At 42.7% G+C, this 17,652-nt stretch overlaps 1 protein-coding gene across 2 annotated transcripts in view; it reads left to right on the top strand.

The window, feature by feature from the left end:
* The window catches only part of KDM4C (lysine demethylase 4C), a 461,923-nt gene that overhangs the window by 101,591 nt on the left and 342,680 nt on the right, over positions 1-17,652 (top strand). For both annotated transcript variants that reach the window (XM_074994881.1, XM_074994882.1), the window contains exon 8: positions 6,786-6,923. In XM_074994881.1, the coding sequence (XP_074850982.1) occupies positions 6,786-6,923 (138 nt within the window). The remainder of the gene's footprint in view (positions 1-6,785; positions 6,924-17,652) is intronic.

Here is a 17,652-nt window from a genome sequence, read left to right on the forward strand (position 1 = left end):
CTGCCCACGGCGGGTTGAGGGTCATGGCCCTCAGAGCTGTGGTGTGGGACTGACCCCATGTCTCTCTCTTTTCTTCCATCCTTAGAGCCACACCATATGAGGGCTGGGCAAGCCCCACCTCACCTCCGGGACTGGCCAGCCCCATCCAGCTCATCAGGCTGGGAAGCCCAGGAGTGGCAGTGGACTGGGCCAAGGCACCCCCACCACTGGTGCCTGAGTGGTTCTATGCCAGGAGGGCCCAGCCGCGTGCTGCAGATGATGCCTCCACCTACATGGCCACCCTCTGCTGCCAGAACGACCTGGCGGAGCAGCGGCTGTGGGTGGAGGAGGTGGACCTGGCATGGCAGCAGGAGGCTTGGGCCGAGCTCATGGCCCACCTCATGAAGATCACCAGGGTCCTGAGGGAGCAGCTGGCTGTCATGCTGGGCTTCGTCTGGTGACTCATGGCCATGGTGGGTGCTGCTGTGCTAGCCTCCACCCCGACCACCTGTTCCCTCTCTTCTCCCCTGCCAAGTCCAAGTCTGTTGCACCCCTCTCACAGCTGTTCCTCCCCATGATCCCAGCTCCATCTCAGCCCAGATGGGGACACTGAACTGGGGGCAGTAGAGGATCCTGTGGCTCATGACCCCCCCATCACCTGTGGAGGATTTAGGCCCACCCACCCCTATCCCAAGCCCCTCCCCAGTGTTTATAAGTAATCCCATTCACCAGGGTACACAGTTGTTTGCACAGTTTTCATTTTTCATACAGTTTCTACGTTGAATTAAACTTCTTATTTTTTCACCCCTGCCCATGTCCATCATTAGTGGGGTGGGGGAGCAGTGAGGTGTGCATGGGTGGGAGGGGTCGTAGTGGGGGGTTGGTGAGGCTGAGGGCTGGAGGACCTAACTGGGGTGCCCGGGGAAGGGTCACTGGGGCCTGCCAGTGAAGCTCTGCTGGGGGACCAGCCCATGTAGATGTCCATAAAGCATCTCCTATGGTCCCCCAAGGCCTGCAGCATAACCAAGCGGTAGCCCTTGTGGTTGATATAGTGGACTGTGTTGTGGTCTGGGACATGGATGGCAATGTGGGTGCCATTGATGGTGCCAAAGCAGGGGGGAAAGCTGAGGGTGGTGAATTTGGGGATGGCCACATCCAGGTGCTTGATGTGGATGACCCTCCGGAGCAGGGTGGCGTTGATTGCCCTCAACAACCTTCATGGGATGGAGAATGGACACACTTGTGAGTGCCCAAAGCGGTGCTCTGGATTCAGCGGGCTCCCCTCCCCGACCCAGCTCCCTTCTGTCCCTTCCTGAGCCCTCTGGGCACCCTCCCCCCCGAGTCCACCTCTCGGCAGCAGGCCTGTGTAGGGGTGGCATGGCATGGTCTCCTGGGGATTGGTCTCCCTGACCCAACCCATCGCACCCCCTGACCTGGGCTCCTGAGGGTCCCCCTTGCGTGGGAGCCCCCTCCCACTCCTCTGTGACAGGCCTGTAAGCAGAGCATGCCTTACCTGCATGAGGACAGCTCTGACTGTCAACTTGCCCACCCCAGTTGCTGTTCCATGGAGCTGTTGCTGTCTCGGGTGGCCAGCTTCCAGATGGGAATGGTGATGTGCTTCTCAAGGCTGAGGCCGGGTTGCATGTGTGTGTTATGGCATCAGCGTGCAGGGGAGAGCCAGCTGCAGTGCTCCAGAAAGGTCTCCTTGCTTATACTTGCTTGAAGTTCTGGAGCCACGGCATGTCATCATACTCACCCATCACCAGCTGGTCCCACCAGTGGGAGCTGGTGGTGTGGCTTCAGACACACCTGATCACTTGGGGAGAGGTTTGCAGCCAGGCCCCTGTGGGGTTGGGCTCCTTAGCCCCTGTGGAGGGTCTCTGCCACTGGAGGAGATGGAGGGCAGCCGCAAAGATGGTGGCCAGCAGCCTGACCAGGGCATGGATGCAGTGCTGGCCCAGGAGCTGTTGTGGGTCCATAGCTGGGTGCTATTAGTTTGTGGTCCCTGCACTGGCTTTGCTTCAGTTTGGTCAGCTGGGCAGGTCTCGGCATGTGCATGGATGGGGTGTTTGGGAGGAGCCCTTTAAGTGGGCACCTGGCTGGAGCTCTCAGAAGGGCTTGCTGGCCATCCAACCCCATCTGTGGTGTTTGCTGGCCCGTTCTTTTGAAGGAGGGCACATGGCCATGTGGCCACTTTCTATCGAGATTTTGCACATGGCTGCGATCCTTCGAAAGAAGTTTTTTCGGAAGAGATCTTCTGGAAGAACTTCTTTCAAAGGATCATTGTAGTGTAGCCCCAGCCATACTGTTTAGATATATGGGATATTATTAAATGAGATCAAAATAATGTTGTAGTTCACTGTTTCTAACATCATATCACCAGCCCCACAGACTGATAATCTTACAGTTTATAGGGAAAATTCATGATGTATCTTGTTTAGCTTAATTTGCATTGCCACCTGGAATATATACATTGTAGTAGGCATACACACAGTAGAGGAGGAAGTTATATTTGTAAAGTGATTTAGTGTAGAAACAATTAACTTTAAATGTTCTTCAATACTCCTGAAAATTAAATTTTGTAATGATTTTAAAGGTAAATGAGGAGCTAGGCACCCATGACTCCCAAAAGCATACTAATTGTCAACAGTATTATATTAGCATTGGATCAATTGTATATGTTTTGAGTTAAAATGAACAGTACTGTTGCTGTAGCAGTTCAAGCAGATGAGACAGGAGGCTGGTGGACATTTTACGTGGGATGTAGCCACTGGTTTGAAGTATGCCCTTTGGCAGCGTAGCCTACCTTATTGTGCTAAAGCTAATCTATCTGTAGAAGTGTAGGAATGTAGGTGTTTAGCATTAAAAACAGATGCAGCACACGTTTAAATCAAGCCATCCTGTATAAATTGCACAAACAAAACTTTGTTTCTGAAAGATATATTATCATTTGGAAATTTAGTTGCTTTATTGAGGTTTTTAGAATATACGTATAACTACGGATTCCTTTTATATCCTTGTAGTTTAGCAATAATATGTCAAATAAAATCACAGAACTTAGATCTATTGTTTTTAACTTAATGAACATTAATCTGATCAGTATATTTTCAGCATATGGAAATGTTAGAAGGATAAAGTCTAATAATTTTCTGGCAGATTTGTTTTAACATTGTCAGGCTTGTGTTTGGGGTAGGTAGGAGAGTCCAGAGCATTAAAGTCAGTCGCTGTATTTCAGTGTCTTGGACCTTCTTGCTTTCTATTTTAAAAATGTGTTTGTTATAGTTAAATAGAATAAATTTAGTTCTGTCATCCAGTGTTTGGAAGAAGCAGCCTGTATCGGTGTGCAGTTTTAATTAATGGGATTCAGTGAGAATGTGAACAGAAAGAATCAGGCTGTGATCTCTTGCAGCTTGCTGTGATAGAACTGGAAACGTGCTGAACACTGATAAGCCAGCCTACGCCTACCAGGTGACAGCTGAACTGCCACTTATTGCAATAGAACGCCTGCTAAACTGTCATCGGGGGCTGGGGGAGGGGTGCATGACAAGATGAATTTGGGAATTGCAGGCACTGAGAGTTTTTTTTCTTGTACATCCCTAAAACAGAAACACTGTTTGAAAACTCCAATCACAATCACCATGTGTTTGTGTACAATATACTTAAACCCATTATGAGTAGATAAAGCATCCAATTGCTTGAAATTTTACACGGAACCTTAGCATTATTTATCTAATATAAAGTATGACTATTTTTATTCTTTAATTTTATCTCATTATATAGTTTTTGCTATATTTTCCTTCACCTTTCAGGCCCAAAAGTACAGTGATGGTGGTGACATTCAGAACATATCAGTATCTGGGGTGCCATTTCTTTAGATTTCTTGTTATACACACGCATACACACAGAATGCACACATTAGATTCACATGATTGTGAGAAAAGTTTGTGTGTATTTGGGGGTTCAGACGAGGAAATGTAATACAAAATGTCTGTTAATACAATGTTTGAGAGCTTAAGACATTAATACATATTTCTATATAAGCGCAGTGTGACTGAGTTGTAAAAATTAACTAACTTTGAATTTTCTGCCTTTTACTATATTGAATGTTGCCTTAACATAGTGCCTTACAATTTTTGTGAGTTTATCACACTTGATTGCCTTGTTATTAGGCTCACTGAAGACGTCCCTCTGATCACTAAAGTCTCCTTGCCTTTTAACCAATAACCTCTGCTTGGTGTCCAAACCTCTGCCAATAAGTATTGTTCACAACAAATAGTTTCTTTCCACTGGGCCTATTTTCTGAACTGACTGTAGTGTAAAGGGGCATATCATTTAGTATGTAGATTTCCATTCACCTCTTTATTCTTTGATCACTAAAGCCATGAAGTAGCTCCTACTGGCTGTTTGAAGAGAGGATGTGGCCGGGCCATCTGTTAGCAATCTCCAGTGAACACATCGTTGCTCCAGCCTTTGGTGGCTTGTGTCTAAAGGAGCTGACGTTGAACAGAAAAACCACCACTAGCTGGTGGGAATTCTGGGGGATTGAAAGCAGTAGTTCTGCTGCTCACCCTCCATTGCTGAAATGCCTCATGAGTGTCCGAGACACATATAGAACATAGAGATCCAAGTGACTCTACTAAAAAGAGCGAATCCTGTCCCAAATCACCAACTGTATTCTACTGTTTTCTGAATTTTTTGTTGCATGTTATTCACTAGCTGATATTTTACTTTAGGGGTTTGAAGACTCAGTTTATATGAAAATGATTGTAGGAAATATATTTGTATCATTCATGGCATCATTGTTTTTCTCCTAGCTATAACTTAGTCTACTGAATCGTTGGGCTGCAGTCTCTTTTCACTGAATCACTCTCCATTGCATTTTGTAAGGAAAAATGATCCTTTGGATAAATCCTTGTTTCCTGAGTAACATGGTGTCAGACTTCACTGAATACCTTTCCCCAGACCTCATGCTTTCAGAGCTAAACCATTCTCCAAACTACAGTACTCTTACCAGCCATCGTTTTCCAGATAGATTTTTAGTCATGTGAATTTGCAACATCCTTTCAGTGTCCTTAATATTGTTCAAAAATTCGTAAAACCTCACAGTAAAATAAGTGGTAATGGGGTGTTAGGGTGTTGGGGTTTATTGCAATTGCACAAAGTTCAGGGCATTCAATACAGCATTTATAATACAAAGGATCTTCAGCATTATTTGTTATTGTAAAGTTATAGTAATGATATCACATAAAAATGTAGTTCTGCTTCAGTGAAAAATACTTTGTTGAAATGGTACCTGTTCATGTATTATACAGTGATAAAAAGTGTGAGAGCTAAATTAGCTCCTCATTTATACATGTATAATCCCACTGTCTTCAGAATGGGTCCTCAGGGACACCTGTGAAAACTAACTAGCATTAAATGAGTCAGGTACTGAAAAACTGCGTGGGGATGGGAAAGAGAGAGGGGAAGAAATCCTCCTCTCTCCTATCTCAGTTACATGGGGCAACTGTGGAACCATTCCGGAGAGGCTGCTTCAGGCCAGTTGATGAAGTAACCTTTCCAGCCTTCATAGTGAGCAGGTGGCAGATGCCTTCCCCTCCTAGTTTTACTGCCTGGTGTGGCCACTTCAGATCTGCTTGCTGTCCTTATGTACTGTTAATAGGGGCCCTTTGCTCTTGTAGAAGGGGGAATATGATTTGCTTATCTGTGAATGGTTTCTGAGTTTGTGGCCTACCATCATGTGGGGATCTTCATAGGCTAGAACAGGGGTCTGCAACTGAGATAGCGAGAAGAGCTATGTTTTCAAATTAATTTACAAAATCAATACTTCAAGAGCTGCAAGGCATATGAATACAAGATAGTCCTTAATAAATAATGTCAAACTGTACTGTTTGTCACCCCTATTTTAAGAACAGCTCACACACAATGATTTGTACCAGTTAGCAAGTTGTTACTCCTGTCTCCTGGCTTTACCTGCATCATCCCCCCCAAATCTACCCTCCTGTTCCCAAGCTTTACCCCTCATCCTGCAAACCTGCCCCATATCCCAAGGCTTAAGCCCTATCAGCCCCAAAACTGTTCCCACATCCCCAGGCTTAACCCCTGTTAGCTCCAAACCAACCTCCTCATCCCCAGGCTTAATCCCTACCAGCTCAAACCCAGCCCCTCCACCCCCAGGCTTAAACCCTGTCACCCCGAAACCCATCTGAGGATTTACCTGCCTGAGACGAGGAGCTCTGCATTGTGCCACTGCTCCTCCATGGCCTCTGCCATCTCCTTCTCAGCATGGCTCCAGCAGGGCAGGCTTGGCTGCCCTTCCCCCCACTGCTGTCCTGCTGCCTTAGAGTTCCTCCTTGTGCAGTGTATGCGTGGCTGCTTGCCCTGCCACATAGGCTCCCTGCTGCCTTTCTTCAGGGGCTTCCTGCTGCCACTGATTCCACTTGCATCTCTGTACGCTGCTGTTGCTTAAACAAAGAAACTAAATCCAGTTTTAACTGCTGGCATTGTTTAAGCAGTGGCAACCTCCAGAGCCACAAGTGGAGTCAGCAGCGGCAGCACTTGGAGCCACAAGTGGCTCCTTAAAGAGCCACATGCAGCTCTGGAGCCACAGGTTGACGACTCCTGGGTTAGAAATTTATTTAAAAATGTAGTCAGTAACACCTTCTCAGGTGCATTCAATTCTGCCTGTGTTTAATCCAAATATGATGGTATATGCAGATGTCTGTTTTGACAGCAGCAAATACATTTTTAATTTCTTTAGTAATGGAAGTTTTTTTTAATATGTTTGTTTTTTTCTTGTTTTATAGATCACACAGGAGGCGGGGGAATTTATGATAACCTTCCCATATGGATACCATGCAGGATTTAACCATGGTTTCAACTGTGCAGAATCAACAAACTTTGCCACAATCAGATGGATCGATTATGGTAAAGTAGCTAAACTGGTAAGTCAGAGTGCAAAAATAATGCCTCAATTAAATGTCTCCTTTGGTTATTCCTTAATAATAAGCTCAGGGAACAGAGAAGATGAAGAGAGAGAAGAACAAATAGGTCATCTTGTATATCATCCTGTCAGTGCAGTAACATGGCATATTGTGCATTTGCTATCATGTTATGGCACTTGCAGTACATGTATTTGTTGTGGTAGTGGATTTTATGTATAACTGAATATGTATATTTTATGTTAAAATATTTCTTTCAGGTGTTTTTTTAATGTAGTTAAGGTTAGGCCATATAACTTGAATTATTTTTGGAAGCAACACACAGAATGTCTTTGTGTTCTATTGATATCCTATATATTAATCCTAGAGGTAGCTTGGAAATCCCCTTATTCAACTCATATATAGCAAATTTGCTCCTTTACAGAATTTCAGATGTGTCTTGAAAAACAGGCCACAGACTTGAGGGGAAATGTGCCTGTTGCAAAGAGGTCAAAGGTAAATAAGAGGGGTGACCTAAATGAGCAAATGAAACTTTAATCTGCAGAGTTTTTTTGAATGTTGGCAATATTGTATGATAAATTAAATATGTTCCCAGAGTGGGAAGTTACATAATTTAAAAACACTGATATGTTTTACAAAAAAGCAGTATCATATCACTGTTGTAGTCTATGCTGTATTGTTGTAGTTATGTCAATCTCAAGATATTTTAGAGTTGTGAGGGTGAAGTAATATCTTTTATTGGACCAAGATCTGTTTGTGAGAGAGACATGTTTTTGAGCTACAGGGTGAAGCTGTGCAGTGTAGCTCAAAAACCTATCTCTCCAGCAGAACTTGGTTCCATTAAAAGAAAAAAACTGCCTCAGCCCATTTGTCTCTCCTATTTTTGTTGAAATTTTGCATACCTTGTATACATTTATTGCATTCTGTTCACTCAGCCCATCGGTAATTATACTGAATCAAATGTGTATATTTTGTTCAGCAAAAGGTCACTGATGTTATATAGTATTATATTGTCTCTCCACTATGAAAAGGTATGGATTATAAGAACATTGTTTAGCATGTGCCAATAAACCTGTAATGTGGAGCCACTTTGCAGGTTGCGATATTCTGTGCTGACAAATACATCTGTAAATTGTGTATGTGTTACACTAGCTAACAAGATGACAAGTGAATACAATTGAAAAACAGACTTGGAGGAGGTGTTGCAACAGTGTAATCTGGGAATAGTATAGGGTTAAATATTTGGAATTGGAAGAAGACTTTCAGGATATTTTCTATCAGTAGAATGTCTTGATTTTAGGCACTATTGACTGTAACTATGAATAAGATTGATGAGAGGGTTTCAAGAAGTAAAAGGCCTGAAAATAATCCTTTGCTTCATGTAGGCTATACGTAGTCACTTTTACTGTAATGAAAGTAATGGAAACATCAGAAAGCATTTAAATGTTCGGCTAGTCTTCATTTTTAACGCAAATCTTACATTCATGATAGCTAATTAATAAGGCCATAATTGGCAATACTGATTTTTAAGATTTTGTACATTTTGTAGCTCAGTGGTTCAAAAGATGGCATAATGAAGCACCATGTAGAAGACTTGAGTTTTATATAAATTCAGATTCAGATGTGGTATAAGATGATCTGTTGAAATTACTAGTATTTTCCTTTCCTAGTCCTGAGTTTAGCTGTAAAAAGCCTGATTTTTGTCTAGGGGGGTCTTCAATTCATTTAGTCTGTTTTGAGTATTCTTTTGCCATATAATCCATGGAAAAAACAGTCATTGAAATATATTGATTTACATGCACTGTACAAAAGGTCCATTATAAAAGAAGGTAAAATGGGTGTTAGTAGTTGATACAAAATGTCTGAAATCTTCCGAATAGTATTTGAATCAATGGTCATAAAACTGTCTCCTCTAGAGAAATCTTCAGGATTACAGTTGAGTGAATCCCAGTTCCTGTCACTAGAGACCACAGTCTGTATTTTGTTATATATAATTCAAAACGTCATAATTAAAGCCTGGGTCATTGAACATCTTGCTTTATCTTTTTAATTACTCAACAAAAAGAGGTGTAAGCAGCATTAACCAAATAAAACATATCTTTAGTTATTGCACAGCTTTCAACAGCAGTTACATAACAATGCAAAGCTAATGGAAACAAAACAATTAGGTAATTATTTATAATAATATTTGTTGGTATTTGCTCATGCCAAATAAATGAGATGCAAATACAAGTTGATGGAATGTTAAAGACATGTGTATTACTGATCTAATGTTCCAGTATTGTTCCCCAGAAGCCTGGGGAACAAACAGGAAGAATTAGAGGCCCTGGCACAGCCCAAGAAGTATGAGGTGGTTGGAATAACGGAGACTTGGTGGGACGATTCACATAACTGGAGCACGGTCATGGAAGGTTATAAACTGTTTAGGAAGGACAGACGGGGAGAAAAGGAGGAGGAGTTGCGCTCAATGTGAGGTAGCAATATGATTGCTCAGAGATCCAGTGTGAGGAAGGAGAAAATCCAGTTGAGTGTCTATGGGTTAAACTTAGAGGTGGATGTAACAGAGGTGATGTTGTAGTTGGTGTTTGCTATAGACGGCCAGATCAGGGAGATGAGATAGATGAGGCTTTCTTCAGGCAGCTAAGTGAAGCTTCCAAATCACAGGCCCTGGTTCTCATGGGAGACGTTAATCATCCAGACATTTGTTGGGAGAACAATACAGCAGCACACAGACAATCCAGGAAGTTTTTGCAGAATGTTGGGGATAACTTCTTGGTACAAGTGCTGAAGGAACTGACCAGGGGCCGTGTGCGACTTGAGCTGCTGCTCACAAACAGGGAAGAACTAGTAACAGAGAGGGAGCTGTGCTAGTCTATATACTATCAAAACAAAAAAGCAGTCAAGTAGCACTTTAAAGACTACAAAATAATTTATTAGGTAAGCTTTTGTGGGACAGACCCACTTCTTCAGACCATAGCCATACCAGAACAGACTCAATATTTAAGGCACAGAGAACCAAAAACAGTAAGCAAGTTTGACAAATCAGAAAAAAATTATCAAGGTGAGCAAATCAGAGAGCAGAGGGGCGGGGGGCGGGGCGGAAGTCAAGAATTAGATTAAGCCAAGTAAGCAAAAGAGCCCCTGTAAGGTCCCAGAAAATTTGCATCCCGGTTCAAACCATGTGTTAATGTGTCGAATTTGAATATGAAAGAGAGTTCAGCAGTTTCTCTTTCCAAAGCAGGCTGAAAATTCTCCTTCAATAAGACGCAAACTCTTAAGTCATTAACAGAATGACCCACTCCATTAAAATATAGACTAACTGGTTTGTGGATCTGGAATGTTTTGATGTCTGTTTTGTGCCCATTAACTCTCTGTCTGAGAGAGTTTGAAGTCTGTCCAATATACAAAGCATCTGGGCATTGTTGGCACGTGATGGCATATATGATGTTAGTTGAGGAACATGAGAATGTGCCCATGATTCTGTGAATAACCTGGTTAGGTCCAGTGATGGTATTGCCAGAATAGATACGTGGACAAAGCTGGCAGCCAGCTTTGTTGCAAGGAAAAGTCACAGGACGGGTGTTCCTGTGGTATAGACTGTGGCTATTGGTTAGAATCCTCATAAGGTTGGGAGGTTGTTTGTAGGCGAGAACAGGCCTGTCACCTTGGGCCTTCTGGAGTGTGGCATCCTGATTGAGGATAGGTTGTAAGTCTTAATAATTCGTTGCAGTGGTTTGAATTGGGGGCTGTAGGTGATGACCAGTGGTGTTCTGTTCTTGGCTTTTTTGGGCCTATCTTGGAGTAGCTGGTCTCAGGGTATTCACCTGGCCCTGTCGATTTGTTTTTTTATTTCTCCTGGTGGGTAATTCAAGTTTGGTAGAGGTCAAATATTCATAAACTAAACCCCCGCGCTGCCACCACACACCCGAACCACCGAAACCTAAACCCCTCCGCTGGCCCCGCATGCCCCAACTGCCGCAACTTAAACCCCCTGCCAGCCCCTGTGTATCCAAACTGCCGAAACTTAAATCCCCCTCCACCCTGCTCACCCAAACTGCTGCAGCCTAATCCCGCTGGCCCCTCAGACCAAAACTGTTGCAGACTTAACCTGCTCCGCTCCACAGACCCAACCTGCAGCAGCCTGAACCCTGTCCCCCGACCCGGCACCATTTTTAAACCCTCCCTCCCACTCATGTCCCTAAACTGCCCCCAGCCTTTAACCCCCCACAACCCTAGGTTCACTTACCTTTCAGAAGCAGCACCATCTGCTGCCACTTCCAGCACTTGGAACCAATCAGAGACTGTTACACATATCTGAATAGGAATTTAATGTCCCTCTTACGAGTTTTCGTCTACGAGTGAAAAGTTAGGAACCAATTGTGGTCATATAGTGAGGGATGAGTGTAATTTACTCCTGTCTTCTTAGCAGTGAAAGTGTTGGTAAAGCTACTATGCAATACTGACCTCCTATAGTCTGGTAGATTCCCTCGTTCAGCACTGGACAGGTCCTGAGGGTGCTGGACTACAGAGGTTAAATCTGGTGTATGCCCACACCCTTAATGATGTGTGCAGTTCTGGCACTCCATCTCAAAAAAAGACACATTACAATTGGAAAAGGTACAGAGAAGGGCAACAGTACTGATTTTAGGGGTATGGAGCAGCTTCCAGCTGTGGAGACATTAAAAAGACTGGGATTGTTGTTTTTAGAAGGAGACGATGTGTGTGGGGGGAGGTGTATTAAAATATATATATATATAAATACACATCACATAGAGCCAGAAGGGACAATGGGAGGTCATCATGTCCAGTTCCCTGCACTCTTGCGAGGACCAAGCACCATCCCTGACAGATTTTTTTTTTAAGTAAAAAATTCTATTTGCCCTAGATCCCTAAATGGCCCCCTTGAGGCCTGACCTTGCAACCCTGGGTTTAGTAGGCCAATGCTCAAACCACTGAGCTATCCCTCCTATAGCAAGCAGAGTGCACTGGTTTCCCCTAACATGCCTGGCAGGTTCCCCCCGTACAGGGCAGCAGGAACAAAGGGAGAGAAACAGGACATGGGGGTGGCGAGGGGTGTACCCCTCCTGCAAACAGCCCTGCCTTTACATAACACAAATAACTGAGATCATCCAATGAAATTAAGAGGCAGCAGGCTTAAAACAAAAGCAAGCAAACAAACAAAATGTACTTTTTCACACAGTGGAGAGTTAACCTGTAGAAGTTATTGCCATTTGTTTTGAAGACAGGGTGCTGGGTTCGCTAGATTATTAATCTGATCTGGTATGGCTATTGTGTTTATTACATAAATAAAAATACAGAAAGCAGTGTGTATGTAGTTAACTATTCTTACATTATATTTGTATAATGATGTTAAAGCATGAATGAAATAGCACAGGTTTTGGAAACTGAAAAATATTGTTTCTTGGTCCTCTGTTAGGCAGAAATTAAAAACATGGGGGCCAAAGATGTAGTTGCTTGCACTGGAAGTCCAGAGAAATTTTTCAAAAATGTCAAGTTACTTTAAAAAGGGTAAGAAAGCATCCTCTCTCAGAAGGATCTAGTAATATAAACTATTGTAATATTATAGCATTTTAAAAACAAGCCACACAACCATAAGTTGCAACTCATGATTCTCCAGATTGGCCTGGTTCAATGATGTTGAAGTGTCATCTGTTGCTTCTTCTCTGTTTGTACCTTATATTTATGTGATTTTTAATTGGGAAAAATGTTTTGGGTCTAAATACTATTTTCCAATTACTGTTATATTTTTTTCTTTAGTATGCATGATATAGAAGATCCCTTTTTGGTCTCAGGGAAATGCAGTAATCTTTGTCAGTGTGTGGTAACAACACCAAGAAGTCCTGTGGCACCTTATAGAATAACAGATATTTTGGAACATAAGCTTTCATGGGCAAAGACCCTGCTGCCTCTGATGAAGTGGGTCTTTGCCCTCAAAAGCTTATGCTACAAAATATGTTAGTCTGTAAGGTGCCACAGGACTTCTTGTTTTTGCAGATAAAGAATAACATGGCTACCCCTCTGATTCAGTGTGTAGTGTTCACCTGAGAGGTTTCCAGGAAGCCAGTTTTGAATTATTTATTATCTATGCCACTTCCCCTCCCAAAAAACCCCAAGTGAAACACAAACAGCCCCTCCCTCAAATGAGTTGTTAGCCTCCTTTTTTTTGTTTGAACAATAACTAGATATGTAATAGCATAAGGATTTTTATGGAAGGCAGAGTAAATTACTAAGGTTAAAGAACAGTATTATTGTCCAAAAGAAAATGTCTTATGGTTAAGAGCCCAATGAAGTAAATTACCTAAATAAATTGCAGTTTCAAATGGGTCATGCCTCTGAAGACAGTGATATGTTCTGAGGACAGATCTAGATGATACAAACTCCTGCATTCCAGTTCTTGTTCTGAAATGGACTCATTTTGTCACATTGGGGAACTCACTGAATTCAGTCTGTTTTCTCATACAGACACCTACCTCTAACAATATTGCTTTAGCTGGGGCTGTCCTCACTTAAGTCCTGGAGAATACAATGGATGCCCCTCTTTCCCGAAAGGTGTAGTGCTGGTTTCCTGTATGAGGGCTGCCTGTGAAAAGGCAGAAGGACAGGTGGAGATGGCTTCATCATTTGCTACCTGAGGCACATTTTCCTACTGTAGCTTCAGTGCAGCAAGCAGAGTGGTGAGACCTCTGGAGACAGGGTTGGGACATGGTACAGATAAAGGACAAATGATACGAGAGGCACAATTGACAAGTGGGAGAGAGTATAGATTTGGACAGAGATGGAAGGAGATGGTTAGAAGAAATAAAGGAAAATAGATACAGATAGAAGAGTGCATCATCCCAAACCTCCAACTGCCCTAGAAGAGAGAGGGCAGAAACCATATTAACTTCTCACTACTGATCCAGTGGGAAGAGAAAAAGAGGTAGAAATGACAGAGAAGGAAGAGAAGCTGGCATTTAACCTGTGGGTGCTTGGAGGAGTGGGAGTGGAGCAGGCTGTCTATGAAATGGGTTTAAGACATCATCATTGCAGGAGCTGGAGAAAACCGAAGCTTAGATATAATTAATTTATCTCATAGAAGGTTGCATTGTTTAGTTATGTTTGTAATGGGCTAAGAAGATGTGAGGTGTTGTATAAACTTTAAGTATTAGTAATAATCCTCCTGTAGCTTCAATTTCTAGAATTTAATTTATTTATACTAAAATTTAAAGCGTATGAAAGAAAGCAGATGGGACATTTCTTCAGGCTCATGTGTGTTCTGTTATTTACCTAATGGAGCTGAGTAGGCTGGAACTCCTTGCTGTTCTGCAAACAACATCTTAAGTTATCTTACTCCAGTGTATTTTGTTAATGTTGGTAAAACAGATGAACCAGTGTCAATTAGTTTGTGTGTTTTGCTGGGATCTACTTTAATTTGTGCTGAGTAGGCAACTTGTGTGCTGAAGTAGGAGCAATGTTGAATCGTTAAAGTTGCTGAATATAAATGTTTACACACCGTTTTAGATTTTATTTTTTTTTGTATTCTACAAAACAAAATCACTTCTGGAGTGATTTGGATAAAAGATATTCACTGTAATCCAAGAATGAACTTACATCTCTCTCTTTAGCCAAGATTTAATGATGTGTGGCTGAGCAGGGGCAACACTCCTAGATAATCCATGTGCAGTCAATGAACATTCAAACGTTCTGCATTCTTGACCATGACATTTTGATTTTCCTAGATATTTGATTTTTTTCTGACATATGCAAGTAAGGAATAGCTTTCCCCAAAACAGTTATTAATTTTAGACAACTATTTTTGGGACTGTTGCGGAAAACAATTAACTTAAAACACCTTTTACCTATTTAAGTATTTATCACATATTCGTCACTGTTCTATTTGAGACCTTATGTATATACTTTATTCACCATTATCATATGCTCTTGTTGGTATTAGTTTCACTCACCTCTGGTCAATGTTAGCATTTTTATAACTATTTCTGTGTATGAGTTTTTGAGCTGTCAAGTTAATCATGTGACCTTGGCTATAAGAGGATAAATTGGAATTAAACCAAAAGAGCGCAGATGGCAAATTGAGTGACATTTTCTGGAATTACATACTGTAGTTTGACCTGTCATGCAGTAAGGCTCGTTTAGGAGTTTGTATGATGATCTGGCACTGATAGTATATTACTGAAATATATTTATAAGCAGATAACTTGGCTTGTATTGATTGCAAATTCCATCATCCTTTCTGGGTTACTTCCCCAGTAAATAATTTATTGAAAAATGGCATTTTTATCACAATTAATTGACTGTTAGAGTGAATTCCATGGTTGCCCTCATAAAAATTTACAGATAGAGTCCTTTCATTTTCTTTGTGTGAATGTACTTTATGAAATTATGTAAAATTTAACATAAAATGCATCACCCATTTAATTGTAATTGAAAGGTCATTAGGTAATATGCTAAAGTCTGGAGAATGAGTCATGACTTCCACCTTCTCTCCAAATGAAAGTACTCCTGGAGAGAATCAGTAAATGCTACTTGTTGTACTGTGGTGCTAGAGTTTAGAAGAAGGCTGAGAAAAGTTCAAAACAAGATCACGAACTTTTAGCTACTGATATATTTTTCTCTCCATTGCATTTCTTGTCATTGCTTTTTATTAATCTTGGCAAGGTAAAACAAGCCCAGGAGCAAAGACACTCTTTCCCTGTCTCTTTCCTGTTTCCAAAAGCCTGGGGGCTTGGGAGGGTGAGCTGGGCTTGGAAACTCTCTGGGTCCTGCAGGAAGGAGACTCTTAAGTAGAAAAGGTGCTGTAATAGCTCCTGCTTAACTTAGCCACATGGATTAAGATAGAAGAAAACTGTCAGGACAGAGACAGTCATGGTATAAAAGGACTCTGACTCTCTCCCTGGTAAGAACAGACAGAGGTGGAGAGTAAATACCTTTGCTGTACTCCTCGGCTGTGTCTACATGGGCACAAATCTTCGAAATAGCCATGCTAATGGCCATTTCCAAGATTACTAATGAGGTGCTAAATTGAATATTCAGCACCTCATTAGCATAAGGACGCTTCCGGCTGCGGTACTTCAAAAATGCCACTTTCTAAAGTGCGCGGCTCGGTGCAGCTACACGGGGGTCCTTTTCTATAGGACCCCTGCACCTTTCAAAATCCCCTTATCCCGATCACTGATCAGAATAAGGGGATTTCAAAAGGTGAGGGTCCTTTCAAAAAGGAGCCCTGTGTAGCTGCACCAAGCCGTGCGCTTTCAAAAGCGGCACTTTTGAAGCGCTGTGGCTGGAAGCGTCCTCATGCTAATGAGGCACTGAATATTCAATGCAGCACCTCATTAGTAATCTTCGAAATAACAGCTGTTTTGAAGATTTGTGCCTCTGTAGACAAAGCCCTCCTGAACAAAGGTGATTTCATCAAACTTTCTTTCCTTCACTTTGGATGCTGGACATTTTTCCTCATTTGCTGTTCACTCCAATCTCTCCCTCCACTGTTCTTCCAGTGCATCCTCATTCTCAGGCATTCTTTCCTAGGGGTTAGCAGTCTTTCTGAGGAAGAGTGCCAACATTTGACCTTTGGACCTCTATGTATGGTCCAAGTGCCAGTGATACTTTTAACAGTGACCAATAGTCCTAACTTACAACAGCTTCATTAATAAATAAATTAAGATGCAGAGCTTTACTGTTTAGGTGGTGGCTGGTGGCATTAGCTGGTCTTTTGTTAATCCACAGGTGGCACGACTCTGGCAAGCTCTTGGCTGCATGGGGTAGAGTGGCAGGGTTGAGCTCCTGCCTTGACTTCCAATGAGACTTGGCTTGTGTGCCACCGTTGGCACCTATGCTGGGGGTTGCTGACCCCTGTTGTATCCTCTCAGCTTTCCAAATCAATATCTTTACTACCACTGGGCAAACAAACAAACAAACAGACCACACAAAACCTGGGGCAGGTGTGTGTGTGTGTGGAGAAAACATGACATTTGCCAGCTGTTCTTATCAGTACGGTATGTTGCATCCCTTTCTCCAGCCCCTCTTCTATATAGTCTATTGAACTTTTGGGTATTCCCTGGGGCAGGATGATCTCTAACTATATGTTTTATAGTTATTGTTTATATAACTATATGTTATAGTACAGTGGAATCCAGGCTGAGTGTCGTCTTTAGATGTCACTGTAGTATAAAGAATTATAGAATATTGCAACTGGAAGGGACCTGAAGAGGCATGTCCACTGTTTGTGTGGGGGGTGATACAACAAAAGGGGCGGTTGCCCTGGGGCCTGGCATTTCAAAGGAGGCCCAGAGCTCCAGCCTCGCTGTTGTTACTGCAGTGGCAGCCACAGGGGCTGGCACTGCGGGCTCCTTTGAATCACAACGGCAGCACTGCTTTGTCACTCCATGCAGATTTGAGGGCAGTGTTGGGGGAAGCTCTGTGGTCTGAGCAGTGCTAAGAGCTGACTGCCCAAGGCACTTTCCCTTCCATCTTTGGCCCTGCCTCTTCTGGGGGCATGGAGCTAGGCTCCCCTCCAACCTTGCCCCGAGGCCTGTAGTGGCTGTCGACTGTGCTGTTGAGAGGTCTTCAAGTCCAGTCCTCTGACCTCACAGCAGGACTAGGCACCATCTAGATCATCCCTGATAGATATTTATCCAACCTGCTCTTAAATATTTCCAGTGATGGAGATTCCACAACCTCCCTAGGCAATTTAGTCAAATATTTAACCACTCAG

Source organism: Carettochelys insculpta, chromosome 5 (assembly GCF_033958435.1).
Source record: "Carettochelys insculpta isolate YL-2023 chromosome 5, ASM3395843v1, whole genome shotgun sequence".
In the NCBI taxonomy this organism is placed as follows: domain Eukaryota; kingdom Metazoa; phylum Chordata; order Testudines; family Carettochelyidae; genus Carettochelys; species Carettochelys insculpta.